We start from the raw sequence: 27,826 nt of genomic DNA, 5'->3' as shown, positions 1-27,826 counted from the left end.
CATTCCTTGACACAGGTTATAGTTTGAAAATTTTCGAATATTTTTCGTGAATAAATTTGAATTTTTATCACTGAGCAGACGAACGTATCGGGCCCGTTGGACACCTTGCGCCACTTGGATATCGCTGAAAATCGGTGTGCTGCTAGGCGTAACTGTAAGCTATAGATATTTGAAAGTCATTCCTTGACACAGGTTATAGTTTGAAAATTTTCGTATATTTTTCGTGAATAAATTTGAATTTTTATGACTGTGCATTCGAGCGTATCGGGTCCGTTGGACACCTTGCGCCACTTGGATATCGCTGAAAATCGGTGTGCTGCTAGGCGTAACTGTAAGCTATAGATATTTGAAAGTCATTCCTTGACACAGGGTATAGTTTGGCAAATTTCGAATATTTTTCGTGCATAAATTTGAATTTTTATCACTGAGCAGACGAACGTATCGGGCCCGTTGGACACCTTGCGCCACTTGGATATCGCTGAAAATTGGTGTGCTGCTTGGCGTAACTGTAAGCTATAGATATTTGCAAGTCATTCCTTGACACAGGTTATAGTTTGAAAATTTTCGAATATTTTTCGTGAATAAATTTGAATTTTTATCACTGAGCAGACGAACGTATCGGGCCCGTTGGACACCTTGCGCCACTTCGATATCGCTGAAAATCGGTGTCGAATATTTATCGTGAGAAATTTGAATGCGCCACTTGGAGATAGTTGACAATTTGTGTGGTGTCAGATTTGCCTGCAAACTATACATATGTGAACGCCATTCATTGCCACAGTCTCTAGTTTGGAGAAGATGGATTCGATTCTAAGTTTAGTGACTGTTTAGTTGAGCGTATCATATAGTTTAGAGACATTTGAGGTACGGCGTTTAGCGTGTCGGAGCAATATTTGTTTTGTCCAATCCAGATTTTGTGTGCTAAAATTACATTTTGCGAAATTTCGTTTGCAGCAGAGCGATACCTTGCAGCTGTGAAAATTTCATGATGGAGATAGTCATTCGCGAGATAGCTGTGTTGAGTTAACAGTGTTGAGGTGCTAGTCGTGCTTATATTCTTTATTAGTTGTTTCAAAAATGACGTGATGCGATAAAATCAGTCGAGTATTTATGCGCTTTATTGATTTGAAGGCAATTTAATGAGTATTTCACCGTAACCTACGTCGAAACATCGTATGTGGCCGATGGCTGCCCCGCGGCATGGCCGGAAACTTGATCCTGGTGATACATCCGATACCTGCGGTACTCTACACAGTAGTTCTGATATTTATTTTTGATGGCTAGAATTTGATGGCTAACTTCGTCCCGGTTTTGTTCAAGGCATGTTGTGGTTCCCGTTCCAGTATATTTCTGTTAAATGTGATTTTCGGTGGTTTAGTCATGCTATATTTGGAAATTGTGCATTCGTATTATGGACAAATGCGTTGTTCGGATGACAGATCAATGATCTATTACGGTATCTTTTGACTTATATTGGCTTGGTTGTGCAGATCATCGAGATTGTATTGTCTCTTTGCTCCAAACTGTCGGCAAAAAACATACCTATTTTAATTCTACTCTGTTTGATCGCTTGTGGGACGGATCAATCGAATGATGCCATATTGCTACCTGCAAATCCATACAACTGTTTCTTATCTGATAAGCTGATCAATAGATCCCTAGACTGAAAAAGCTTTTGGTTGGATTGTAGATGTGAGTAAGAAGGTGCTTTCTGTTTACAAATACTAGGGTTACTTGCCCTCCATTGGTAGATCAACATAGAGAATTGTAGCCTACGAACCTGGATGATTTGTTATCATCATGTTTGAGACTGGAGTTACATTAATATTGTTACCTTGTACCATACCTTGGAATTCATATAGATGAAGGTCTAACATGGCATGATCATATCACCAATGTATGCACAAAAGTTTCACGGAACATTTGGTGTATTATAGAAGCTTAATCGAATAGTTCCAAAACCATTTCTCCGTACTCTTTATTTTTCGATCACACATTCCCACCTACAGTATGGTATTATAATTGGGGGATCTGCTACCAAAACCCTATTGAACCAGCTTCAGGTCGTTCAGAACAAAGCATTAAGAGCTATTGCTCGAATACCACTCTATAGTCGACTTGATCCATACTGCAAAAAGTTGCGTACCGTATTCTTAAAGTTAGTGATATCTATATCTTTGAACTAGCCAAAGTAATGTATAAAATTGCCCAGCTGCAAGTCCCTGTATCCTTACAGAACTATTTTCAATACTGTAGAGATGTCCATAGTCCTGACACGCGGTCTGCCGCAATCGCCAACCTATTTATGTCCCACTCTGATCTAGAGGTTTCCCTCCATTTAAACGAGCAGGGATTGATGTATGGAACAAGCAAATTCCGTCACACCTAAAAAGCTCCAATTATAATTCGTTTAGGACAGGGATGATGGACTCTCTTCTGAGCAAATACTAGTCAATGCTTGTACAATGTCCATTATCAGTTATAAATCCTCAACCTACTTGTTCTTTTTTGCATATTGATTGTGACTGTCTGTAACTGTTATGTGTTTCATATTGTATTCTTTGTTATTGCTGCTATTGCTTTTTGTAAGATACATTCTGTATTAGCTTACCCTGGTTCGTTATTACGGTATGAGGTTATCTATTTAAATAACCATTTGCCCTGGTTCCGGCTGACACAAAGACCGTCATGATCATATCGCCGGTACCAGTCAATACCGATAAACCACTGTTTGTGTTTGGTAAATATTGCATATTTATATGAGTTCTATTCATTTTGGCATCATCGGTAGACGAAATAAATATATACCTCTACATTTACACATAAGAGTTTCACAATCTAACATAAGTTGGTAAGGCCATGACTACCCTTCTACTTTCAAATCATTCACTCATCCTCGTTGTACGGATACACGAACAGAATGCGATTGGAGGTTATGGAAGCAATCAAGCCGACTTTCATTGTGACAATGCGACAAATACAAACGGCAAAACACTGTGCACGAACACATTAATAAACAACAAACGCTAATCTATATGATTTCAGAAGAGGACAATTGAGATTTTGTATAAATAACAAGATGAAGAAAAATTCAGTAGATCACGACAGAGCATCCGGAATCGTACTCTGAAGTCTGAACCACAACGACAAAATGGAAAATCAAGTTGAGAAGCGACAAGTCAGCATGCCGCGTTAATTTGTGTCGTGCAGCGGTGAGCTGAAATAAAACCGCTTATATTTCTTATTTCCCGCCGTGGTTCGTTCTGATTTCTCCAGCGGCGTACGGGGGATGATGTCGGGATGGTTTTCTATGTTTGTTGGGCTGAAGTAATCTGGCTTTGTTGAGAACTTCGACTCGTGACAGAGATTCACGACTGTTTTAACGTCAAACGTAGTGTTCGCTTCATCTGAATGCACGGAAATGACACCGGTTTGAAACACAATATCTGTGATCGTGATCGCAGTTACTGACGAAGATATAAAGTCAAAATGCGATTCAACAACATTTGAACACTCTGGCATAACGACATGCGAGACTGTGCAATGTGCATGAAGACACACATGCATGCTTGTACCTTAGGCGGTCAAAGTTGCTACTCAGACAGAAGTAACACTGTAAACTTCTATTCGGTTAGAAGTAGAAGTTTCGAAGACATGCAAACTACTTCAACTATAGGAAAATAAAAGGTCCGAGAACTACTCAAGTTAGAAAAAGTAGTTAGTAGATATGGTCGAGAGGTGGCATAGTTTTACCAGGTAATCCGACGTTGCTGCTATCGAAATAGCAAACACATCAAGCTGTTCATACTATGCAATCTTCGAAACTGTATTCAGCTTACAGCAGGGACGGGCAATAGGGTGGAGTGAAAAATGAAAATTTTTGAATTTCAAAAAAGGGTTTTGATATGTGGTGCCAAATAGTAAACAAATAAATTCTATCATAATTTTGGGTTCGTACACCCTCTAGTGCAGCGGTTCTCAACCGGGGGTCCGCGAAGCAATTTCAGGGGGTCCGCGAGACCTCTAAATTTTAAAAATGGTAGATAACCAAATTTTTATTTCATTTTTTTTTATTTGAGAAAGCATGAGGCAGTTTCGCACCACAACTGGTAAAACCTCATGACTCATATCATCAGAATAATCGTCTGACATGGACTATCGTGGCGTAGAAACTCATTTTCATTGCCAATTTTCAAATAACGTGCTGAAGTGCCGATACAAACATATTGCTGTTTAGAGACGTTTTGTTGGCGTTTGTTGAAACAATAAAAATATGGAGATAGTAACGTCAATCAGGGTGATTTCGTAATGTCTGCGAAACCTTCTCGATTTGAAGTTGTCAGTCTCATCAAATTAGTGAACAGTCGATTGAAATAAAAATTTCCAAAGTATTTCCATAATTTATCCCAATGCAGGGAACAGCTTCTTGGAAGTAAAGAACTTTAATATGCAATTCAATAGTATATTCATATTTAAATGAACCCGAATATTTTCGGCTGACACTCGTCATAAATCGGACAATGATATACCTGCTCTGATAGCTCGGCTATCAGATTTGGCGCATTCTTATTGCGGATGCCCTATCGACACCTGAAGAAGGAGCGGAGCTCCGAAAGCTCGTGTAATAAATAAAATTATTACGTTGCAAGTGGACGCTAAATAGGGTGTGAAAACAACCAAGATCCTAATACTATCGAAAAGAGTGATTTTTTATGAACAAGGAGTGGTTCGTTGCTATCAAAGCATTACGCTCCAACCCTGAAATTCATATTACCAGTTATATTGGTATGCAGCCTTGTCTTGTTAATGTTCAATTGTTCATGGTCGAAAATGTTTGCTCGTAAATATATATGTAAACCCGAACAGAACAAGTCGTTTCATGACAGTCTTTCTCTGGTTGGAAACCGTGGATCCATTCGTTGGAGCATAGAACTTGTCTATACTTTTAGATTAGGATTTCACTTTGACGGTAGAAACTCTCTGCGGGCCGAATCCGACCCGCGGTCGGTATGTTGCCCGTCCCTGCTCTAGATGATGGACGTGATATGTTCATAAAATATGTGTTTCTTCATTTTGGTGCCATAAATGTTGCGATCACACCAAAAATATCGTCGGAAGCGTTATGCGTTATCATTGCATTAGCCTCCATCTATCTTTGCGGAAATGGTTTTCGCCACTCCTCGTTCATATCAAAACGAAGACGCGGATTTTCAACACACGACCACGTACTTCCAAGAAATACAGCAGCAAAATTAGCTTTGAAATAATAGAAGTCCACCAATTTCTACATAAATAGTATGATGTTATCTTCAAGAAAAATCATTATTTTGCTGTTTATCACAAGCCTACAGTTCATATTTGCACAAGACAGATGAAGGTAGCACCATAATAGAGCTAAAATTGAACTAAAACTTGAGGGGGTCCGCGAGGGTCCGTGACGGTCAAAAGGGGTCCGCGAAGCCAAAAAGGTTGAGAACCACTGCACTAGAGGGTGTACGAACCCAAAATTATGATAGAATTTATTTGTTTACTATTTGGCACCACATATCAAGACCCTTTTTTGAAATTCAAAAATTTTCATTTTTCACTCCACCCTAACGGGCAACTTCTCCGGTCAGCGGGACGGATATGGGAAAATGAAGTAGGGCCTACTTGGCGGGCCGGATTACATAATATCTACATTAATCGCGTAGGCTATTTCTCACCCTATACAAGGGATAAATCGTATTTAATGTAAACTGTAAGTTTAAAGCAGTTTAAAGCAGAATCCAAAAACAGTATTTAATGAATTTAATAACAATAGCTGGTGAAGTCAATCGGACGTCTCTGGTCGGTCAAAGTTGTCAACAAGTTATTTGAATTCTGGCTGCATGTCGTATGTAGAAACCCTTATTAAATACTGCCCGTGAACAATAGTTATATTGGAACGCGGCGTTGTCTCGTTAATGTTCATGCTCGCAAATGTATGTAGGACCGAACAGAGCAAGTAGTTTCATGTCCGTCTTTCTCGGATTGGCAAACTTGGATTCATTCTGTGACGCATAAATTTTGCTGACAGGATACAGGATTTACTTCACACAATTCCGCGAGTAGTTTCGCCTCAAAAACTGATTAAGTAGAATTACTATAAAAGAATATCCATTTGAGCAAGTAGTGCGCGTAAGTAGGCAAATCTACTCCAAAAAAGTAGAGGTACTTCATTACAAGCAATCTATGGCGATTTTAATTAATGGCACAGGCATACGGTGCAGACAAGTGGTAGTCTGGTACTCCAACTAAAGTGATTTGTGAAGCTACTAGAGCAGCGGGTCTCAACCGGGATCCGCGAAGCATTTTCAGGGGGTCCGGGAAGCCTCTAATTGTGCAAAATAGTTGATAACCTAATTTATGTTCATTTAAATTAGGAAGATCACGAGGCAGTTTCGCTTCATCACTAGTAAAACTCCATTCGCATCAACATAATGGCCGTCTGAGATGGAATATCCTACTTTACAGACTCATTTTAATTGCTCGATCGCCAATAGCCTACTGATATACAAAGGTTTTGCTGTTTAGAGAGGTTTTGTTGGGGATTGTGGAAAAAAACAAAATGATGGATTAGCAAGGTCAATCACAGTGACTTCGAAATGTTTACAAATATCTATTTTCTCCAGCGATATACATAACCATTTTTGAACAGCTTCTTTGAGGTACAGAACTTCAATATACAATTGAATAGCATATTCATATTAAAATGAACCCGAATATTTTCGGCTGACACTCGTCAGGGGTAATCGTCAGCAACTAGTAGAGAATTCGAAAGAACAGCGTATATCAACAATCGTAACACAAAATATGACGTCACCAGCACGAAATGTCGAATACGAGAGCGTTCAATGTACTATTTTTAGATGATACACGAACTCTTTTTGTTGACACAGCCTTGGCTGGTGTATTTTGATAAAGGTCGACTCCAAGGCGCACAAATGAAAGTGTGAGCGACCCTTTCCGAGTATGCGAAATCTGTCGTCTCGATAATTTTCCGCACAGGCGGGGTATAGATTCTGACGGGAAATAACTTTGACGAATTTGGTCAGATTTGGATTCAAAATTCCAGGCAAACTGAATTGGACACGGAATTTACATTCAACCTTTGAATAATTCTGACTTAGCCCGATGGCCGTGATACAAAAGGAATACAAACACATTTTGGTCCAATTAGGACATAGAATTGCAGGAGTTTAAATCTAAATTCACTCGATGAATCCGAGCCAATATCAGATATAGAGTTGGGAAGGATAAGGATGTAAAATTAATGCGGTGGGATTTAGGCGCATTGACTGCGAATTTAGCAAGTCAATTTTCAGATACGGTTCGTGCTCACACGGATTACTGCAAATCTAATGAATTCAGAATTCGGGTGGAAACTTGAACTTGCGTATATTACTCACAATCGACGTTCATGGCAGAACTCTCTTGGCCCTTGTCGTCTTCAAAGTTTTCACGGTTAGTACAAAAGTCAGCAGCACATCCGCAGCGAGGGCCGCACTTTCGGTTTCTCTTTACGCAGCCGCCATATGCGTCTGAATAGTTACAATTGACAGCTCGAACCGTCACAAAACAATCAGAATTCACATACAAGTATAAATACACCATTGGCATTTGTGAAAGAAAAAATAAATTTTGAGCATTTGGAAGTTAGTCAACAAATCTCGTTGAAATTGCCAAGAAAGGAATGACTTTGGTCTTATAGACATGAGTGCCGGACAGGCCCTTATGCAGCTAAGGGCATTTCGAAACCGTTTTGTCTGTCATTGCGGAACTGACATGTATTGAAAAGATGAACGGAATCCAGTAAATGAAAGACAAATATTGATCACGTGACTTTACAAAGTAGAATATTTGATGAATTAAAAATTGACTGAAACTGTACGAGTCTCTCTCGATTTTTGGATACGCCTAGTCACCCCAACACTTATGTCAAGTGGCAGGCCGCAGTCACGGCATGTAGCAGCGTGAGACCACAGTTGAAAGTCGCCAAGAATTCATTCCCTAGCAGGAGATCCGGAGTGTGAGCCACTTACATTTACAAGTATTATTCAAGGTCCTACAGGAGCAACCACTGCCGCTAGTTCTCTTGGGCCTTTTCCGGGGCGTGGGGTCACAATCGTCCTCTTCCTCGTCTTCATCCAAGACGTATTCCTATACAACGGACAGAATTATATAATATGCCAGTGGCCAGCGCCTAATAACAGCGGCCATTAAGGGTAGGGGAAATGTGTGTATTTATGCAGCCATTAGATAGCGCGTCATGATCGTGTTGCAAAGGTCAATCGCTACCTGACAGAAACATTATTCCACGAATATTCACAGCGTTGAGCCATATGTTTTTCGGTGCTGAGATATGACTAACCGGCAGCACCGGTAGTTCTAGTTACCGATTATGAAAAGCGACTAGCGAGTACTAGTCCTAGTTGCGCATTAAAAAAAATCTGCCTAGCTGCTGAGCAACCAGAAAACACGCATCGTCTGGAGTGAATCGTCATGTGAGATGTTATTGCAGCCATTGGTCGCTCAGTGACCACATAAATAACATTGGCATAGCCAGAAAGTAGGTTTTGACGGTTCAAACCGCCAAAACCAATCTGATAAAATCAAATCTAATGAGCTGGTTCGGAATTGAATCTGCTTAGAAAAGGATTTGAAAAGGTCGTTAGTTCCAGTTCATTTGGAGTTAAGTAGTTTGTACAAGTCTGCAGTCATATTGACGAGCAAACGCACACCTAACTACTCACATCGTCCATTTCAGCGCCGCTCTCCAAGCAAAACGACCCCACATTTTCAACCGGGTTGAAAAACATCGGCTTCTTCAACGGCGTCGCGATCTCTTTCCGCAACAGCCTCCTATGAAGTATCTTGTTCTCCTCTTGCAAAGTCCGCACCAATTCCTGCTGTTCCGCGATCCGGCCGCGTAACGTGGTCACCGTCTCATCCTCTGCGTCCACGCTTTGCAAACCAAACTTGTTCACGTAGTACGACATCTCGTCCTGGTGGCTTTTCTGCATGCTCGTTTTCTCTTCATCAAACTTGCTGGCCATCTCCTGTGCTTGTTTCCGAGCGCCGCGCAACATCTTGTCGCTTTCCGCCTTTTCTCTTTCGATCTCGCTCAATTTTCGTGTCATTTTCCACAACTTTGCTACCTCCCGCTGCAGTGTGTTTTTCAACTCTTGAATCTGCGCCTCCAGCTCTTTCACTCGCTGACGCCGTTTCTCGCTGAGCTCGTTAGTTTTCCTCGCGTTCTGCAAGGCTTCTTCCAAATTCGCTTTTTCCTGCGCCAAATTCTGTATGTCCTTGTCGAGCTGCTGCATTTTCTTTTCGTATTCCTCCTTGATCGCGACCATCTGTGTGTCGCTTTCCGCCTTTTCTCTTTCGTTCTCGCTCAATTTTTGTGTCATTTTCCACAACTTTGCTACCTCCCGCTGCAGTGTGTTTTTCAACTCTTGAATCTGCGCCTCCAGCTCTTTCACTCGCTGACGCCGTTTCTCGCTGAGCTCGTTAGTTTTCCTCGCGTTCTGCAAGGCTTCTTCCAAATTCGCTTTTTCCTGCGCCAAATTCTGTATGTCCTTGTCGAGCTGCTGCATTTTCTTTTCGTATTCCTCCTTGATCGCGACCATCTGTGTGTCGCTCGAAGCCATTTCTTTAGCAATCTCCTCTTTCAAAGCGAGAGTTTTCGTCAGACTCTGTAACTGTTTGCCTAAGTCTGCGTTTTTCATGGCGTGGTTAGACTCAATGGTTTTATCGGAAAGCTTCAGGTTACCTTCTGTAACATCAGCGCTATGCCCGATTTCTGTCGCGTTGACGTGCTTATCTAGAATCGCTGCCGAAGTCTGGTTTGGGTCGTCAATTTGAATTCCAGTCGCATTTTCGCAAAAACGCATCGGTTCAGAGAAAAAGTTCCTGTCCGATTCGTTGGCGAGATTCTCCTTAAACGAGCCTGCGTGTTGAAATTTTTCCGCCACGCTTTTCGCAGCGTCCGTCAAATCATTCAGCTTTTCTTTGTACTGATCACGGCTGATCTCAGTGACGATCACTTTTTCGCACATGCCGGCTTGGTACTGCAGCGCCTCTTGCAAATGCTCGCTCAAAGTCATATTTTCAGATTTGACCTTTTCCAATTCCTCCAAAATACGGTCGTAGCTTTCCGACGAATGTCGTCGTGAAGTAGTCGGCCCGGCTGAGTCCCCCCTTTCGAGCAATCGCAAATTCAACTCTGTAATTTCTTTACGCAGAGACGCAATTAGCATTGCTTGGGGTCGGGGATCACGGTTTACGACAGCCGCGTTTTTAATCTTACGCACCCTGTCCGCGTAACATAGAGTGCTTAATGTTTCTTTGTAATTTGAATCAGCGGGAGATACGCATGCAATCATCAATGTATGGCTGTTTCCTCCAAGAGAGCCTTGTAATATGCGTGTAAGTTTGGATTCGCGGTACCTGATATGGCCGGCGCGAGTGTTTTCATCCGCCAAAGCGCTGATTACGTTACCCAAGGCGAGCAGTCCTTCATTGATTTTGATACCTTCTTTAAGGCGCTCGCCTTCTGCCTTTGTGCGTTTGGCGCGCTCTGACCCAGCTAAATCGACTAAATGGAATTTCGAGGCAATTTTATCGTTAGCGTCGTGCGCTGCGACCGATTCCAGTATGATCGTGAAAATTGCGTGTGATCGCGACGATACCAAATTCATCGCGGTAGCAGCCGTCGTGCGGTTAGAATTGCCCTGTTCCATTAAACGCAACGTTGATTGCAAATCACTGACTGTGACCTCCGACAGGCCACTCACCACGGTACCCCCATCTGGGGCATCGCGAATAGTCAATTGCCTCGGGTCTGAACTGGGATTGAGCAGATCATGCAAATCTCTTTTGTATAGTTCGAGATACGATACCTTAACGGTATATTCACAGTCTTTATTTTCGCTTATGAATTTGAAGATATCAGAAATGACACGGGGTATGACGCCAGTCATTTCGCCCTCGCATTCGCCAGACGAATGTGCGGAACCCATCGAATAAGTCTTTCCGCTACCTGTCTGTCCGTATGCAATAACAGCGGCGTGATACCCTTTGAAGATATCTTTCGTCAACTTCTTGACGGCTGTGTTGTAGACTTCTTCTTGTCCAACGTCGCCGCCGAACACGTGGTCGAAAGTGAAGGGTCTGCTTTTGCGTAACACAATTTGGTTTGCGTTTGGTATGAATTCCAGGCACGTTTGGCATCCTTCGTTGATTTCTTTTTGAATAAGAGGCCGTCCTCGGACGGCGGCCTTCACAGGGATGGAAATGGGGCGATTTGAGAAGTCGACGGCCATGATACCTTTATTAGGACTTGTCACAATTATTTTTGCTCGAGTGATTCAACTATCAAACTCAGATATGATAAAAATAACCTGGAAATTGAAGAAAAATCATTTGATTGCAGTTTTTCATATAGGCTTAGTGCGTGCCAGGACTTTAGAAAGGGTTCAAGGAGCGATGACGTGTAATCTAGGGTTGGGACTTCGGGATCAAATTTGAAATCCCGGGATCGGGATTTCCCGGGATTTTCGCTCCTCAATCCCGGGATTAGAAAAGTAGTAAAATAGACATACAAGTTACACAAATAACATTTAGTCCTTGTGATATTGAATTGACGCAAAACATAAGAGCATCAAGAGTATCATCGATTAGATCAGGGGTCCCAAACTCCAATTTTATCGCGGGCCAATTTCGTAGTTTTGATGACGCGGCGGGCAGCAGCATGAAATAGGGGTATAATATTTATTTCCCAGTACGCCTTTATTGTCGGAACTTGCAGATTGGCATTCCATACACATTGTGAAAATGTAATACACTATTGTAATATTCACGGTTGCCACGAAAAAGTCATATTTTTCAATATCATTTAAAAATATTGTTGTGCTTGGCATAATTTGGTGACATAAGGAGTTATATAGACAGTTAGAAACCATGCGAGACGACAAATGCATCGTGTCATTGTAAAGGCTGTCGCATTATAATTTAGCAGCTATGGTGGACGTTTGATGTGTGATAGCGATTCAGGTTTTTGGAGTGGTTTCAGTATGAATTTTCAAGTTCTCAAATCCGAAATTTTCGAGTTTAATATTGTCGAATGCTTGAAAAGTCAAAACGCCGACGTGGGCCTCAAAAACAGTTCTGGCGGGCCGCGTGTTTGAGGCCACTGTTCTAGACAATCAGCCGAGTTTGTGACACGGCTTTATTGCCAAAATAAGAGATATGGCGCTACATAAGCCTTGGTAGATGCTGTTCACAAATCCCGGGATTTCATCGGGACCAATCCCGGGATCGGGATTGCTTCAAATCCCGGGATCCCGGGATCTGGATTTCCCGGGGTCCCAACGCTAGTGTAATCTCTATATACAAAGAGATGTATATCGAAAGTGAAATGGTACTATTTTCACAAAAATCTTTTAGCTGCAGTCGGCATATAGTAGCTTTCTAAAGAAATGGCTATACCTATATAGGATAGGATTGCGGGCCTATACCCGCCGCCAAAATCATTTCAACAGATTTGACTTCAATTTGAGCGCAGAGCGTAGTTCCAAAACACGTGAAAACGTGTAATACGTTGTAATGAAATTATTATAAATCCGAGAAAAAATTATAAACTTTCTGTTTAATTACTTGATTAATCTATGCAGAAAAGCTCTCATCACGCAGGATTCATTTCAAAAAATAAAATGAGATTCCATAGGGGAAAAACAGCAATCATCTCAACATGGCTCCTCTGTAAAATCCAATGCGTATCATAATTTGTATGTACGTTACTTGTATAAACCGAGTCGGATGTTAGATTGAGAGATCGCACTTGGTATTTCGGCATATTATATGATACCTTCAAGAAGCAAAAAAAATCCAAAAATTCATAGAACTCCATCAGAGAGCAATGCGGAGGAGGTAGAAATATGGAAAAAACGAAGAAGACACAACCCACCAAATATTTCCGTCGGAAAATATCTCCAACCTCCTTCAAAGTCGTTTCGTGGAGTTTTAATCATCAAAACTACAAATGAATCGGACCTAATCACGTCAGATCCAGTGCCTCTCAATAGGCGGTTCGAAGTAGAAAAATTCCTCGCTCCCCGTTTGACCGAAGTCTCCATCGCATGCAAACGCAGTCTAGATTCAGCGGATGCATGGCTGAATGGAGATATCATTGACCATTTGATGTGGATGATGTCAAGGAAATTTCCAAGCGTGGATGGCTTTTCCAGTTGCAGCATCTACACAATGGATTGCGATATATCGTATGCACCGAATTCAAAATTTGTCCAAATTATTAACGTCAATAATAATCATTGGGTAACAGTGTCAAATTATTTTGCTGCGAACTCACAAGAGGTGTGCGTATACGATTCCGCATATAACAAGCATGCCTACAACGCGGCATCGCAATGCGTCATCGCGAAACTTCTCCGTCCTAACACACAAGATGTGAAGATGATTTTCCCTGATGTCCAACAACAAACTAATTCAGGAAACTGCGGTGTGCTGGCAATCGCCTATGCCATTTGCATTTGTTTCGACGTCCGACCCGAATGCGCCGAGTTCACTGAGGCCGAACTGCGAAGAACTTGTCGTGGTATGATGGAGGACAACATTGTTCGAAAAATGCATAGCAGTGTTGAAGAAGCTCCACAACCACGAGCAACTATTTCTGTGAAGACTTACTGTCTCTGCAAACTGCCATACGTCACAATGCACGGTGATATGGTTGAATGCTCTTCCTGTAAGGAATGGATTCATGCTCGATGTTCTCCAACGACCATTCCGAAAGAAGTACAGGAAAATGAGGCTAAACCATGGCAATGTCATTCCTGTGCGACGAGTAGATGAGCTCACTTAGTGGATGGTGTTTGGCACCTTCGAGCCACTCGAATATTGCTACAATTTATTATGGCCTGACTGTATGCCATATGTATGTTGAAATCATTCATTGGCCCGTTTGTATTATTTATTATCATTTTATTTTCATTTATTCATTGAGATTGAAATTTAGTATGATCCTATGATTGTATTCATGATAATTGTGTGTCAGTTATAATTTAGTTTCCTGGTTCATGGCACGCATCTGGACACCTTGCACCACTTTGATATCACTGACAATTGGTGTTATGGTACTCTGTAAAGGTACTGTGTGCTATAGGCATTTGAAATTATTCATTTACATAATTTCATTATTTATTATTATTTATTCTTTTATTCTTTTACTATTGTTTGAATGTTCGTATCATTTAATTTCGTTTTTGTCGATATTTCATACCGCCGTATCCAGATTGATGGATACATACATTTGTAAAAAACATTTATTCACACAATTTTATTATTATTTCACTATTATTTTCCATTTAATATCACTCACTGCTATTAATATTTGGTTGGTTATACATTGCGCCACTTGGATATCGCTGAAAATTGGTGTAATGCTAGGCTTAACTGTAAGCTATTCGTATTTGAAAGTCATTCCTTGACACAGGGTATAGTTTGGCAAATTTCGAATATTTTTCGTGCATAAATTTGAATTTTTATCACTGAGCAGACGAACGTATCGGGCCCGTTGGACACCTTGCGCCACTTGGATATCGCTGAAAATTGGTGTGCTGCTAGGGGTAACTGTAAGCTATAGATATTTGAAAGTCATTCCTTGACACAGGTTATAGTTTGAAAATTTTCGAATATTTTTCGTGAATAAATTTGAATTTTTATCACTGAGCAGTCGAACGTATCGGACCCGCTGGACACCTTGCGCCACTTGGATATCGCTGAAAATTGGGGTGCTGCTGATCTTAACTGTAGGCTATACGTATTTGCAAGTCATTCCTTGACACAGGTTATATTTTGAAAATTTTCGAATATTTTTCGTGAATAAATTTGAATTTTTATGACTGTGCATTCGAGCGTATCGGGTCCGTTGGACACCTTGCGCCACTTGGATATCGCTGAAAATTGGTGTGCTGCTTGGCGTAACTGTAAGCTATAGATATTTGCAAGTCATTCCTTGACACAGGTTATAGTTTGAAAATTTTCGAATATTTTTCGTGAATAAATTTGAATTTTTATGACTGAGCAGACGAACGTATCGGGCCCAATGGACACCTTGCGCCACTTGGATATCGCTGAAAATCGGTGTGCTGTTACGTTTAACTACATGCTATAGGTATTTGAAAACCATTCCTTGACACAGGGTATAGTTTGAAAATTTTCGAATATTTTTCGTGAATAAATTTGAATTTTTATCACTGAGCAGACGAACGTATCGGGCCCGTTGGACACCTTGCGCCACTTGGATATCGCTGAAAATTGGTGTGCTGCTTGGCGTAACTGTAAGCTATAGATATTTGAAAGTCATTCCTTGACACAGGTTATAGTTTGAAAATTTTCGAATATTTTTCGTGAATAAATTTGAATTTTTATGACTGTACATTCGAGCGTATCGGGTCCGCTGGACACCTTGCGCCACTTGGATATCGCTGAAAATCGGTGTGCTGCTAGGCGTAACTGTAAGCTATAGATATTTGAAAGTCATTCCTTGACACAGGTTATAGTTTGAAAATTTTCGTATATTTTTCGTGAATAAATTTGAATTTTTATGACTGTGCATTCGAGCGTATCGGGTCCGTTGGACACCTTGCGCCACTTGGATATCGCTGAAAATCGGTGTGCTGCTAGGCGTAACTGTAAGCTATAGATATTTGAAAGTCATTCCTTGACACAGGTTATAGTTTGAAAATTTTCGTATATTTTTCGTGAATAAATTTGAATTTTTATCACTGAGCAGACGAACGTATCGGGCCCGTTGGACACCTTGCGCCACTTGGATATCGCTGAAAATCGGTGTGCTGTTACGTTTAACTACAGGCTATAGGTATTTGAAAACCATTCCTTGACACAGGGTATAGTTTGGCAAATTTCGAATATTTTTCGTGCATAAATTTGAATTTTTATCACTGAGCAGACGAACGTATCGGGCCCGTTGGACACCTTGCGCCACTTGGATATCGCTGAAAATTGGTGTGCTGCTTGGCGTAACTGTAAGCTATAGATATTTGCAAGTCATTCCTTGACACAGGTTATAGTTTGAAAATTTTCGAATATTTTTCGTGAATAAATTTGAATTTTTATCACTGAGCAGACGAACGTATCGGGCCCGTTGGACACCTTGCGCCACTTGGATATCGCTGAAAATCGGTGTGCTGCTAGGCGTAACTGTAAGCTATAGATATTTGAAAGTCATTCCTTGACACAGGTTATAGTTTGAAAATTTTCGTATATTTTTCGTGAATAAATTTGAATTTTTATGACTGTGCATTCGAGCGTATCGGGTCCGTTGGACACCTTGCGCCACTTGGATATCGCTGAAAATCGGTGTGCTGCTAGGCGTAACTGTAAGCTATAGATATTTGAAAGTCATTCCTTGACACAGGGTATAGTTTGGCAAATTTCGAATATTTTTCGTGCATAAATTTGAATTTTTATCACTGAGCAGACGAACGTATCGGGCCCGTTGGACACCTTGCGCCACTTGGATATCGCTGAAAATTGGTGTGCTGCTTGGCGTAACTGTAAGCTATAGATATTTGCAAGTCATTCCTTGACACAGGTTATAGTTTGAAAATTTTCGAATATTTTTCGTGAATAAATTTGAATTTTTATCACTGAGCAGACGAACGTATCGGGCCCGTTGGACACCTTGCGCCACTTCGATATCGCTGAAAATCGGTGTCGAATATTTATCGTGAGAAATTTGAATGCGCCACTTGGAGATAGTTGACAATTTGTGTGGTGTCAGATTTGCCTGCAAACTATACATATGTGAACGCCATTCATTGCCACAGTCTCTAGTTTGGAGAAGATGGATTCGATTCTAAGTTTAGTGACTGTTTAGTTGAGCGTATCATATAGTTTAGAGACATTTGAGGTACGGCGTTTAGCGTGTCGGAGCAATATTTGTTTTGTCCAATCCAGATTTTGTGTGCTAAAATTACATTTTGCGAAATTTCGTTTGCAGCAGAGCGATACCTTGCAGCTGTGAAAATTTCATGATGGAGATAGTCATTCGCGAGATAGCTGTGTTGAGTTAACAGTGTTGAGGTGCTAGTCGTGCTTATATTCTTTATTAGTTGTTTCAAAAATGACGTGATGCGATAAAATCAGTCGAGTATTTATGCGCTTTATTGATTTGAAGGCAATTTAATGAGTATTTCACCGTAACCTACGTCGAAACATCGTATGTGGCCGATGGCTGCCCCGCGGCATGGCCGGAAACTTGATCCTGGTGATACATCCGATACCTGCGGTACTCTACACAGTAGTTCTGATATTTATTTTTGATGGCTAGAATTTGATGGCTAACTTCGTCCCGGTTTTGTTCAAGGCATGTTGTGGTTCCCGTTCCAGTATATTTCTGTTAAATGTGATTTTCGGTGGTTTAGTCATGCTATATTTGGAAATTGTGCATTCGTATTATGGACAAATGCGTTGTTCGGATGACAGATCAATGATCTATTACGGTATCTTTTGACTTATATTGGCTTGGTTGTGCAGATCATCGAGATTGTATTGTCTCTTTGCTCCAAACTGTCGGCAAAAAACATACCTATTTTAATTCTACTCTGTTTGATCGCTTGTGGGACGGATCAATCGAATGATGCCATATTGCTACCTGCAAATCCATACAACTGTTTCTTATCTGATAAGCTGATCAATAGATCCCTAGACTGAAAAAGCTTTTGGTTGGATTGTAGATGTGAGTAAGAAGGTGCTTTCTGTTTACAAATACTAGGGTTACTTGCCCTCCATTGGTAGATCAACATAGAGAATTGTAGCCTACGAACCTGGATGATTTGTTATCATCATGTTTGAGACTGGAGTTACATTAATATTGTTACCTTGTACCATACCTTGGAATTCATATAGATGAAGGTCTAACATGGCATGATCATATCACCAATGTATGCACAAAAGTTTCACGGAACATTTGGTGTATTATAGAAGCTTAATCGAATAGTTCCAAAACCATTTCTCCGTACTCTTTATTTTTCGATCACACATTCCCACCTACAGTATGGTATTATAATTGGGGGATCTGCTACCAAAACCCTATTGAACCAGCTTCAGGTCGTTCAGAACAAAGCATTAAGAGCTATTGCTCGAATACCACTCTATAGTCGACTTGATCCATACTGCAAAAAGTTGCGTACCGTATTCTTAAAGTTAGTGATATCTATATCTTTGAACTAGCCAAAGTAATGTATAAAATTGCCCAGCTGCAAGTCCCTGTATCCTTACAGAACTATTTTCAATACTGTAGAGATGTCCATAGTCCTGACACGCGGTCTGCCGCAATCGCCAACCTATTTATGTCCCACTCTGATCTAGAGGTTTCCCTCCATTTAAACGAGCAGGGATTGATGTATGGAACAAGCAAATTCCGTCACACCTAAAAAGCTCCAATTATAATTCGTTTAGGACAGGGATGATGGACTCTCTTCTGAGCAAATACTAGTCAATGCTTGTACAATGTCCATTATCAGTTATAAATCCTCAACCTACTTGTTCTTTTTTGCATATTGATTGTGACTGTCTGTAACTGTTATGTGTTTCATATTGTATTCTTTGTTATTGCTGCTATTGCTTTTTGTAAGATACATTCTGTATTAGCTTACCCTGGTTCGTTATTACGGTATGAGGTTATCTATTTAAATAACCATTTGCCCTGGTTCCGGCTGACACAAAGACCGTCATGATCATATCGCCGGTACCAGTCAATACCGATAAACCACTGTTTGTGTTTGGTAAATATTGCATATTTATATGAGTTCTATTCATTTTGGCATCATCGGTAGACGAAATAAATATATACCTCTACATTTACACATAAGAGTTTCACAATCTAACATAAGTTGGTAAGGCCATGACTACCCTTCTACTTTCAAATCATTCACTCATCCTCGTTGTACGGATACACGAACAGAATGCGATTGGAGGTTATGGAAGCAATCAAGCCGACTTTCATTGTGACAATGCGACAAATACAAACGGCAAAACACTGTGCACGAACACATTAATAAACAACAAACGCTAATCTATATGATTTCAGAAGAGGACAATTGAGATTTTGTATAAATAACAAGATGAAGAAAAATTCAGTAGATCACGACAGAGCATCCGGAATCGTACTCTGAAGTCTGAACCACAACGACAAAATGGAAAATCAAGTTGAGAAGCGACAAGTCAGCATGCCGCGTTAATTTGTGTCGTGCAGCGGTGAGCTGAAATAAAACCGCTTATATTTCTTATTTCCCGCCGTGGTTCGTTCTGATTTCTCCAGCGGCGTACGGGGGATGATGTCGGGATGGTTTTCTATGTTTGTTGGGCTGAAGTAATCTGGCTTTGTTGAGAACTTCGACTCGTGACAGAGATTCACGACTGTTTTAACGTCAAACGTAGTGTTCGCTTCATCTGAATGCACGGAAATGACACCGGTTTGAAACACAATATCTGTGATCGTGATCGCAGTTACTGACGAAGATATAAAGTCAAAATGCGATTCAACAACATTTGAACACTCTGGCATAACGACATGCGAGACTGTGCAATGTGCATGAAGACACACATGCATGCTTGTACCTTAGGCGGTCAAAGTTGCTACTCAGACAGAAGTAACACTGTAAACTTCTATTCGGTTAGAAGTAGAAGTTTCGAAGACATGCAAACTACTTCAACTATAGGAAAATAAAAGGTCCGAGAACTACTCAAGTTAGAAAAAGTAGTTAGTAGATATGGTCGAGAGGTGGCATAGTTTTACCAGGTAATCCGACGTTGCTGCTATCGAAATAGCAAACACATCAAGCTGTTCATACTATGCAATCTTCGAAACTGTATTCAGCTTACAGCAGGGACGGGCAATAGGGTGGAGTGAAAAATGAAAATTTTTGAATTTCAAAAAAGGGTTTTGATATGTGGTGCCAAATAGTAAACAAATAAATTCTATCATAATTTTGGGTTCGTACACCCTCTAGTGCAGCGGTTCTCAACCGGGGGTCCGCGAAGCAATTTCAGGGGGTCCGCGAGACCTCTAAATTTTAAAAATGGTAGATAACCAAATTTTTATTTCATTTTTTTTTATTTGAGAAAGCATGAGGCAGTTTCGCACCACAACTGGTAAAACCTCATGACTCATATCATCAGAATAATCGTCTGACATGGACTATCGTGGCGTAGAAACTCATTTTCATTGCCAATTTTCAAATAACGTGCTGAAGTGCCGATACAAACATATTGCTGTTTAGAGACGTTTTGTTGGCGTTTGTTGAAACAATAAAAATATGGAGATAGTAACGTCAATCAGGGTGATTTCGTAATGTCTGCGAAACCTTCTCGATTTGAAGTTGTCAGTCTCATCAAATTAGTGAACAGTCGATTGAAATAAAAATTTCCAAAGTATTTCCATAATTTATCCCAATGCAGGGAACAGCTTCTTGGAAGTAAAGAACTTTAATATGCAATTCAATAGTATATTCATATTTAAATGAACCCGAATATTTTCGGCTGACACTCGTCATAAATCGGACAATGATATACCTGCTCTGATAGCTCGGCTATCAGATTTGGCGCATTCTTATTGCGGATGCCCTATCGACACCTGAAGAAGGAGCGGAGCTCCGAAAGCTCGTGTAATAAATAAAATTATTACGTTGCAAGTGGACGCTAAATAGGGTGTGAAAACAACCAAGATCCTAATACTATCGAAAAGAGTGATTTTTTATGAACAAGGAGTGGTTCGTTGCTATCAAAGCATTACGCTCCAACCCTGAAATTCATATTACCAGTTATATTGGTATGCAGCCTTGTCTTGTTAATGTTCAATTGTTCATGGTCGAAAATGTTTGCTCGTAAATATATATGTAAACCCGAACAGAACAAGTCGTTTCATGACAGTCTTTCTCTGGTTGGAAACCGTGGATCCATTCGTTGGAGCATAGAACTTGTCTATACTTTTAGATTAGGATTTCACTTTGACGGTAGAAACTCTCTGCGGGCCGAATCCGACCCGCGGTCGGTATGTTGCCCGTCCCTGCTCTAGATGATGGACGTGATATGTTCATAAAATATGTGTTTCTTCATTTTGGTGCCATAAATGTTGCGATCACACCAAAAATATCGTCGGAAGCGTTATGCGTTATCATTGCATTAGCCTCCATCTATCTTTGCGGAAATGGTTTTCGCCACTCCTCGTTCATATCAAAACGAAGACGCGGATTTTCAACACACGACCACGTACTTCCAAGAAATACAGCAGCAAAATTAGCTTTGAAATAATAGAAGTCCACCAATTTCTACATAAATAGTATGATGTTATCTTCAAGAAAAATCATTATTTTGCTGTTTATCACAAGCCTACAGTTCATATTTGCACAAGACAGATGAAGGTAGCACCATAATAGAGCTAAAATTGAACTAAAACTTGAGGGGGTCCGCGAGGGTCCGTGACGGTCAAAAGGGGTCCGCGAAGCCAAAAAGGTTGAGAACCACTGCACTAGAGGGTGTACGAACCCAAAATTATGATAGAATTTATTTGTTTACTATTTGGCACCACATATCAAGACCCTTTTTTGAAATTCAAAAATTTTCATTTTTCACTCCACCCTAACGGGCAACTTCTCCGGTCAGCGGGACGGATATGGGAAAATGAAGTAGGGCCTACTTGGCGGGCCGGATTACATAATATCTACATTAATCGCGTAGGCTATTTCTCACCCTATACAAGGGATAAATCGTATTTAATGTAAACTGTAAGTTTAAAGCAGTTTAAAGCAGAATCCAAAAACAGTATTTAATGAATTTAATAACAATAGCTGGTGAAGTCAATCGGACGTCTCTGGTCGGTCAAAGTTGTCAACAAGTTATTTGAATTCTGGCTGCATGTCGTATGTAGAAACCCTTATTAAATACTGCCCGTGAACAATAGTTATATTGGAACGCGGCGTTGTCTCGTTAATGTTCATGCTCGCAAATGTATGTAGGACCGAACAGAGCAAGTAGTTTCATGTCCGTCTTTCTCGGATTGGCAAACTTGGATTCATTCTGTGACGCATAAATTTTGCTGACAGGATACAGGATTTACTTCACACAATTCCGCGAGTAGTTTCGCCTCAAAAACTGATTAAGTAGAATTACTATAAAAGAATATCCATTTGAGCAAGTAGTGCGCGTAAGTAGGCAAATCTACTCCAAAAAAGTAGAGGTACTTCATTACAAGCAATCTATGGCGATTTTAATTAATGGCACAGGCATACGGTGCAGACAAGTGGTAGTCTGGTACTCCAACTAAAGTGATTTGTGAAGCTACTAGAGCAGCGGGTCTCAACCGGGATCCGCGAAGCATTTTCAGGGGGTCCGGGAAGCCTCTAATTGTGCAAAATAGTTGATAACCTAATTTATGTTCATTTAAATTAGGAAGATCACGAGGCAGTTTCGCTTCATCACTAGTAAAACTCCATTCGCATCAACATAATGGCCGTCTGAGATGGAATATCCTACTTTACAGACTCATTTTAATTGCTCGATCGCCAATAGCCTACTGATATACAAAGGTTTTGCTGTTTAGAGAGGTTTTGTTGGGGATTGTGGAAAAAAACAAAATGATGGATTAGCAAGGTCAATCACAGTGACTTCGAAATGTTTACAAATATCTATTTTCTCCAGCGATATACATAACCATTTTTGAACAGCTTCTTTGAGGTACAGAACTTCAATATACAATTGAATAGCATATTCATATTAAAATGAACCCGAATATTTTCGGCTGACACTCGTCAGGGGTAATCGTCAGCAACTAGTAGAGAATTCGAAAGAACAGCGTATATCAACAATCGTAACACAAAATATGACGTCACCAGCACGAAATGTCGAATACGAGAGCGTTCAATGTACTATTTTTAGATGATACACGAACTCTTTTTGTTGACACAGCCTTGGCTGGTGTATTTTGATAAAGGTCGACTCCAAGGCGCACAAATGAAAGTGTGAGCGACCCTTTCCGAGTATGCGAAATCTGTCGTCTCGATAATTTTCCGCACAGGCGGGGTATAGATTCTGACGGGAAATAACTTTGACGAATTTGGTCAGATTTGGATTCAAAATTCCAGGCAAACTGAATTGGACACGGAATTTACATTCAACCTTTGAATAATTCTGACTTAGCCCGATGGCCGTGATACAAAAGGAATACAAACACATTTTGGTCCAATTAGGACATAGAATTGCAGGAGTTTAAATCTAAATTCACTCGATGAATCCGAGCCAATATCAGATATAGAGTTGGGAAGGATAAGGATGTAAAATTAATGCGGTGGGATTTAGGCGCATTGACTGCGAATTTAGCAAGTCAATTTTCAGATACGGTTCGTGCTCACACGGATTACTGCAAATCTAATGAATTCAGAATTCGGGTGGAAACTTGAACTTGCGTATATTACTCACAATCGACGTTCATGGCAGAACTCTCTTGGCCCTTGTCGTCTTCAAAGTTTTCACGGTTAGTACAAAAGTCAGCAGCACATCCGCAGCGAGGGCCGCACTTTCGGTTTCTCTTTACGCAGCCGCCATATGCGTCTGAATAGTTACAATTGACAGCTCGAACCGTCACAAAACAATCAGAATTCACATACAAGTATAAATACACCATTGGCATTTGTGAAAGAAAAAATAAATTTTGAGCATTTGGAAGTTAGTCAACAAATCTCGTTGAAATTGCCAAGAAAGGAATGACTTTGGTCTTATAGACATGAGTGCCGGACAGGCCCTTATGCAGCTAAGGGCATTTCGAAACCGTTTTGTCTGTCATTGCGGAACTGACATGTATTGAAAAGATGAACGGAATCCAGTAAATGAAAGACAAATATTGATCACGTGACTTTACAAAGTAGAATATTTGATGAATTAAAAATTGACTGAAACTGTACGAGTCTCTCTCGATTTTTGGATACGCCTAGTCACCCCAACACTTATGTCAAGTGGCAGGCCGCAGTCACGGCATGTAGCAGCGTGAGACCACAGTTGAAAGTCGCCAAGAATTCATTCCCTAGCAGGAGATCCGGAGTGTGAGCCACTTACATTTACAAGTATTATTCAAGGTCCTACAGGAGCAACCACTGCCGCTAGTTCTCTTGGGCCTTTTCCGGGGCGTGGGGTCACAATCGTCCTCTTCCTCGTCTTCATCCAAGACGTATTCCTATACAACGGACAGAATTATATAATATGCCAGTGGCCAGCGCCTAATAACAGCGGCCATTAAGGGTAGGGGAAATGTGTGTATTTATGCAGCCATTAGATAGCGCGTCATGATCGTGTTGCAAAGGTCAATCGCTACCTGACAGAAACATTATTCCACGAATATTCACAGCGTTGAGCCATATGTTTTTCGGTGCTGAGATATGACTAACCGGCAGCACCGGTAGTTCTAGTTACCGATTATGAAAAGCGACTAGCGAGTACTAGTCCTAGTTGCGCATTAAAAAAAATCTGCCTAGCTGCTGAGCAACCAGAAAACACGCATCGTCTGGAGTGAATCGTCATGTGAGATGTTATTGCAGCCATTGGTCGCTCAGTGACCACATAAATAACATTGGCATAGCCAGAAAGTAGGTTTTGACGGTTCAAACCGCCAAAACCAATCTGATAAAATCAAATCTAATGAGCTGGTTCGGAATTGAATCTGCTTAGAAAAGGATTTGAAAAGGTCGTTAGTTCCAGTTCATTTGGAGTTAAGTAGTTTGTACAAGTCTGCAGTCATATTGACGAGCAAACGCACACCTAACTACTCACATCGTCCATTTCAGCGCCGCTCTCCAAGCAAAACGACCCCACATTTTCAACCGGGTTGAAAAACATCGGCTTCTTCAACGGCGTCGCGATCTCTTTCCGCAACAGCCTCCTATGAAGTATCTTGTTCTCCTCTTGCAAAGTCCGCACCAATTCCTGCTGTTCCGCGATCCGGCCGCGTAACGTGGTCACCGTCTCATCCTCTGCGTCCACGCTTTGCAAACCAAACTTGTTCACGTAGTACGACATCTCGTCCTGGTGGCTTTTCTGCATGCTCGTTTTCTCTTCATCAAACTTGCTGGCCATCTCCTGTGCTTGTTTCCGAGCGCCGCGCAACATCTTGTCGCTTTCCGCCTTTTCTCTTTCGATCTCGCTCAATTTTCGTGTCATTTTCCACAACTTTGCTACCTCCCGCTGCAGTGTGTTTTTCAACTCTTGAATCTGCGCCTCCAGCTCTTTCACTCGCTGACGCCGTTTCTCGCTGAGCTCGTTAGTTTTCCTCGCGTTCTGCAAGGCTTCTTCCAAATTCGCTTTTTCCTGCGCCAAATTCTGTATGTCCTTGTCGAGCTGCTGCATTTTCTTTTCGTATTCCTCCTTGATCGCGACCATCTGTGTGTCGCTTTCCGCCTTTTCTCTTTCGTTCTCGCTCAATTTTTGTGTCATTTTCCACAACTTTGCTACCTCCCGCTGCAGTGTGTTTTTCAACTCTTGAATCTGCGCCTCCAGCTCTTTCACTCGCTGACGCCGTTTCTCGCTGAGCTCGTTAGTTTTCCTCGCGTTCTGCAAGGCTTCTTCCAAATTCGCTTTTTCCTGCGCCAAATTCTGTATGTCCTTGTCGAGCTGCTGCATTTTCTTTTCGTATTCCTCCTTGATCGCGACCATCTGTGTGTCGCTCGAAGCCATTTCTTTAGCAATCTCCTCTTTCAAAGCGAGAGTTTTCGTCAGACTCTGTAACTGTTTGCCTAAGTCTGCGTTTTTCATGGCGTGGTTAGACTCAATGGTTTTATCGGAAAGCTTCAGGTTACCTTCTGTAACATCAGCGCTATGCCCGATTTCTGTCGCGTTGACGTGCTTATCTAGAATCGCTGCCGAAGTCTGGTTTGGGTCGTCAATTTGAATTCCAGTCGCATTTTCGCAAAAACGCATCGGTTCAGAGAAAAAGTTCCTGTCCGATTCGTTGGCGAGATTCTCCTTAAACGAGCCTGCGTGTTGAAATTTTTCCGCCACGCTTTTCGCAGCGTCCGTCAAATCATTCAGCTTTTCTTTGTACTGATCACGGCTGATCTCAGTGACGATCACTTTTTCGCACATGCCGGCTTGGTACTGCAGCGCCTCTTGCAAATGCTCGCTCAAAGTCATATTTTCAGATTTGACCTTTTCCAATTCCTCCAAAATACGGTCGTAGCTTTCCGACGAATGTCGTCGTGAAGTAGTCGGCCCGGCTGAGTCCCCCCTTTCGAGCAATCGCAAATTCAACTCTGTAATTTCTTTACGCAGAGACGCAATTAGCATTGCTTGGGGTCGGGGATCACGGTTTACGACAGCCGCGTTTTTAATCTTACGCACCCTGTCCGCGTAACATAGAGTGCTTAATGTTTCTTTGTAATTTGAATCAGCGGGAGATACGCATGCAATCATCAATGTATGGCTGTTTCCTCCAAGAGAGCCTTGTAATATGCGTGTAAGTTTGGATTCGCGGTACCTGATATGGCCGGCGCGAGTGTTTTCATCCGCCAAAGCGCTGATTACGTTACCCAAGGCGAGCAGTCCTTCATTGATTTTGATACCTTCTTTAAGGCGCTCGCCTTCTGCCTTTGTGCGTTTGGCGCGCTCTGACCCAGCTAAATCGACTAAATGGAATTTCGAGGCAATTTTATCGTTAGCGTCGTGCGCTGCGACCGATTCCAGTATGATCGTGAAAATTGCGTGTGATCGCGACGATACCAAATTCATCGCGGTAGCAGCCGTCGTGCGGTTAGAATTGCCCTGTTCCATTAAACGCAACGTTGATTGCAAATCACTGACTGTGACCTCCGACAGGCCACTCACCACGGTACCCCCATCTGGGGCATCGCGAATAGTCAATTGCCTCGGGTCTGAACTGGGATTGAGCAGATCATGCAAATCTCTTTTGTATAGTTCGAGATACGATACCTTAACGGTATATTCACAGTCTTTATTTTCGCTTATGAATTTGAAGATATCAGAAATGACACGGGGTATGACGCCAGTCATTTCGCCCTCGCATTCGCCAGACGAATGTGCGGAACCCATCGAATAAGTCTTTCCGCTACCTGTCTGTCCGTATGCAATAACAGCGGCGTGATACCCTTTGAAGATATCTTTCGTCAACTTCTTGACGGCTGTGTTGTAGACTTCTTCTTGTCCAACGTCGCCGCCGAACACGTGGTCGAAAGTGAAGGGTCTGCTTTTGCGTAACACAATTTGGTTTGCGTTTGGTATGAATTCCAGGCACGTTTGGCATCCTTCGTTGATTTCTTTTTGAATAAGAGGCCGTCCTCGGACGGCGGCCTTCACAGGGATGGAAATGGGGCGATTTGAGAAGTCGACGGCCATGATACCTTTATTAGGACTTGTCACAATTATTTTTGCTCGAGTGATTCAACTATCAAACTCAGATATGATAAAAATAACCTGGAAATTGAAGAAAAATCATTTGATTGCAGTTTTTCATATAGGCTTAGTGCGTGCCAGGACTTTAGAAAGGGTTCAAGGAGCGATGACGTGTAATCTAGGGTTGGGACTTCGGGATCAAATTTGAAATCCCGGGATCGGGATTTCCCGGGATTTTCGCTCCTCAATCCCGGGATTAGAAAAGTAGTAAAATAGACATACAAGTTACACAAATAACATTTAGTCCTTGTGATATTGAATTGACGCAAAACATAAGAGCATCAAGAGTATCATCGATTAGATCAGGGGT

At 41.3% G+C, this 27,826-nt stretch overlaps 4 protein-coding genes across 4 annotated transcripts; all 4 read right to left on the bottom strand.

Annotated features, from left to right (window-relative positions):
* Nucleotides 1–3,160: 3,160 nt before the first annotated feature.
* Nucleotides 3,161–9,162, bottom strand: LOC145459609 (uncharacterized). Its single transcript, XM_080338193.1, has 4 exons — nt 8,775–9,162; nt 8,064–8,181; nt 7,431–7,562; nt 3,161–3,407 (listed from the first exon to the last, which is right to left on the bottom strand). The coding sequence occupies exons 1-4, from the start codon at nt 9,159–9,161 to the stop codon at nt 3,193–3,195; spliced, it is 852 nt and encodes a 283-aa protein (XP_080194319.1). The 5' UTR covers nt 9,162; the 3' UTR covers nt 3,161–3,192.
* Nucleotides 9,163–9,175: 13 nt separating this feature from the next.
* LOC145459764 (chromosome-associated kinesin KIF4A-like) lies at nt 9,176–11,348 on the bottom strand. The gene is made up of 2 exons (XM_080338314.1): nt 9,238–11,348; nt 9,176–9,185 (listed from the first exon to the last, which is right to left on the bottom strand). Exons 1-2 carry the CDS (start codon nt 11,346–11,348, stop codon nt 9,176–9,178), a joined length of 2,121 nt encoding a protein of 706 aa, XP_080194440.1.
* Nucleotides 11,349–19,271: 7,923 nt separating this feature from the next.
* LOC145459623 (uncharacterized) lies at nt 19,272–25,273 on the bottom strand. The gene is made up of 4 exons (XM_080338197.1): nt 24,886–25,273; nt 24,175–24,292; nt 23,542–23,673; nt 19,272–19,518 (listed from the first exon to the last, which is right to left on the bottom strand). Exons 1-4 carry the CDS (start codon nt 25,270–25,272, stop codon nt 19,304–19,306), a joined length of 852 nt encoding a protein of 283 aa, XP_080194323.1. The 5' UTR covers nt 25,273; the 3' UTR covers nt 19,272–19,303.
* A 13-nt stretch (nt 25,274–25,286) lies between these two features.
* Nucleotides 25,287–27,459, bottom strand: LOC145459763 (chromosome-associated kinesin KIF4A-like). The gene is made up of 2 exons (XM_080338313.1): nt 25,349–27,459; nt 25,287–25,296 (listed from the first exon to the last, which is right to left on the bottom strand). The coding sequence occupies exons 1-2, from the start codon at nt 27,457–27,459 to the stop codon at nt 25,287–25,289; spliced, it is 2,121 nt and encodes a 706-aa protein (XP_080194439.1).
* Nucleotides 27,460–27,826: the final 367 nt, after the last annotated feature.

This window comes from Botryllus schlosseri, unplaced genomic scaffold (assembly GCF_051294905.1).
Source record: "Botryllus schlosseri isolate E-star unplaced genomic scaffold, Bs_hap1 Bs17a, whole genome shotgun sequence".
Lineage (NCBI taxonomy): Eukaryota > Metazoa > Chordata > Ascidiacea > Stolidobranchia > Styelidae > Botryllus > Botryllus schlosseri.
The sequence above is the reverse complement of the archived record's forward strand: the minus strand, read 5'-3'. Positions and strand labels throughout refer to the sequence as shown.

What these genes read in the sequence shown, in the direction of transcription:
- LOC145459609 (XM_080338193.1), bottom strand. Translation starts at nt 9,161, where the DNA reads ATGACACGAAAATTGAGCGAGATCGAAAGAGAAAAGGCGGAAAGCGAC. An exon ending in GCGGCGCTGAAATGGACGAT is followed by an intron (nt 8,182 to 8,774) that starts GTGAGTAGTTAG and finishes TCCGTTGTATAG; the next exon opens with GAATACGTCTTGGATGAAGA. An exon ending in TTCTGCCATGAACGTCGATT is followed by an intron (nt 3,408 to 7,430) that starts GTGAGTAATATA and finishes CCGTGCATTCAG; the next exon opens with ATGAAGCGAACACTACGTTT.
- LOC145459764 (XM_080338314.1), bottom strand. Translation starts at nt 11,348, where the DNA reads ATGGCCGTCGACTTCTCAAATCGCCCCATTTCCATCCCTGTGAAGGCC.
- LOC145459623 (XM_080338197.1), bottom strand. Translation starts at nt 25,272, where the DNA reads ATGACACGAAAATTGAGCGAGATCGAAAGAGAAAAGGCGGAAAGCGAC. An exon ending in CTTGAATAATACTTGTAAAT is followed by an intron (nt 23,674 to 24,174) that starts GTAAGTGGCTCA and finishes GTAACTATTCAG; the next exon opens with ACGCATATGGCGGCTGCGTA. An exon ending in TTCTGCCATGAACGTCGATT is followed by an intron (nt 19,519 to 23,541) that starts GTGAGTAATATA and finishes CCGTGCATTCAG; the next exon opens with ATGAAGCGAACACTACGTTT.
- LOC145459763 (XM_080338313.1), bottom strand. Translation starts at nt 27,459, where the DNA reads ATGGCCGTCGACTTCTCAAATCGCCCCATTTCCATCCCTGTGAAGGCC.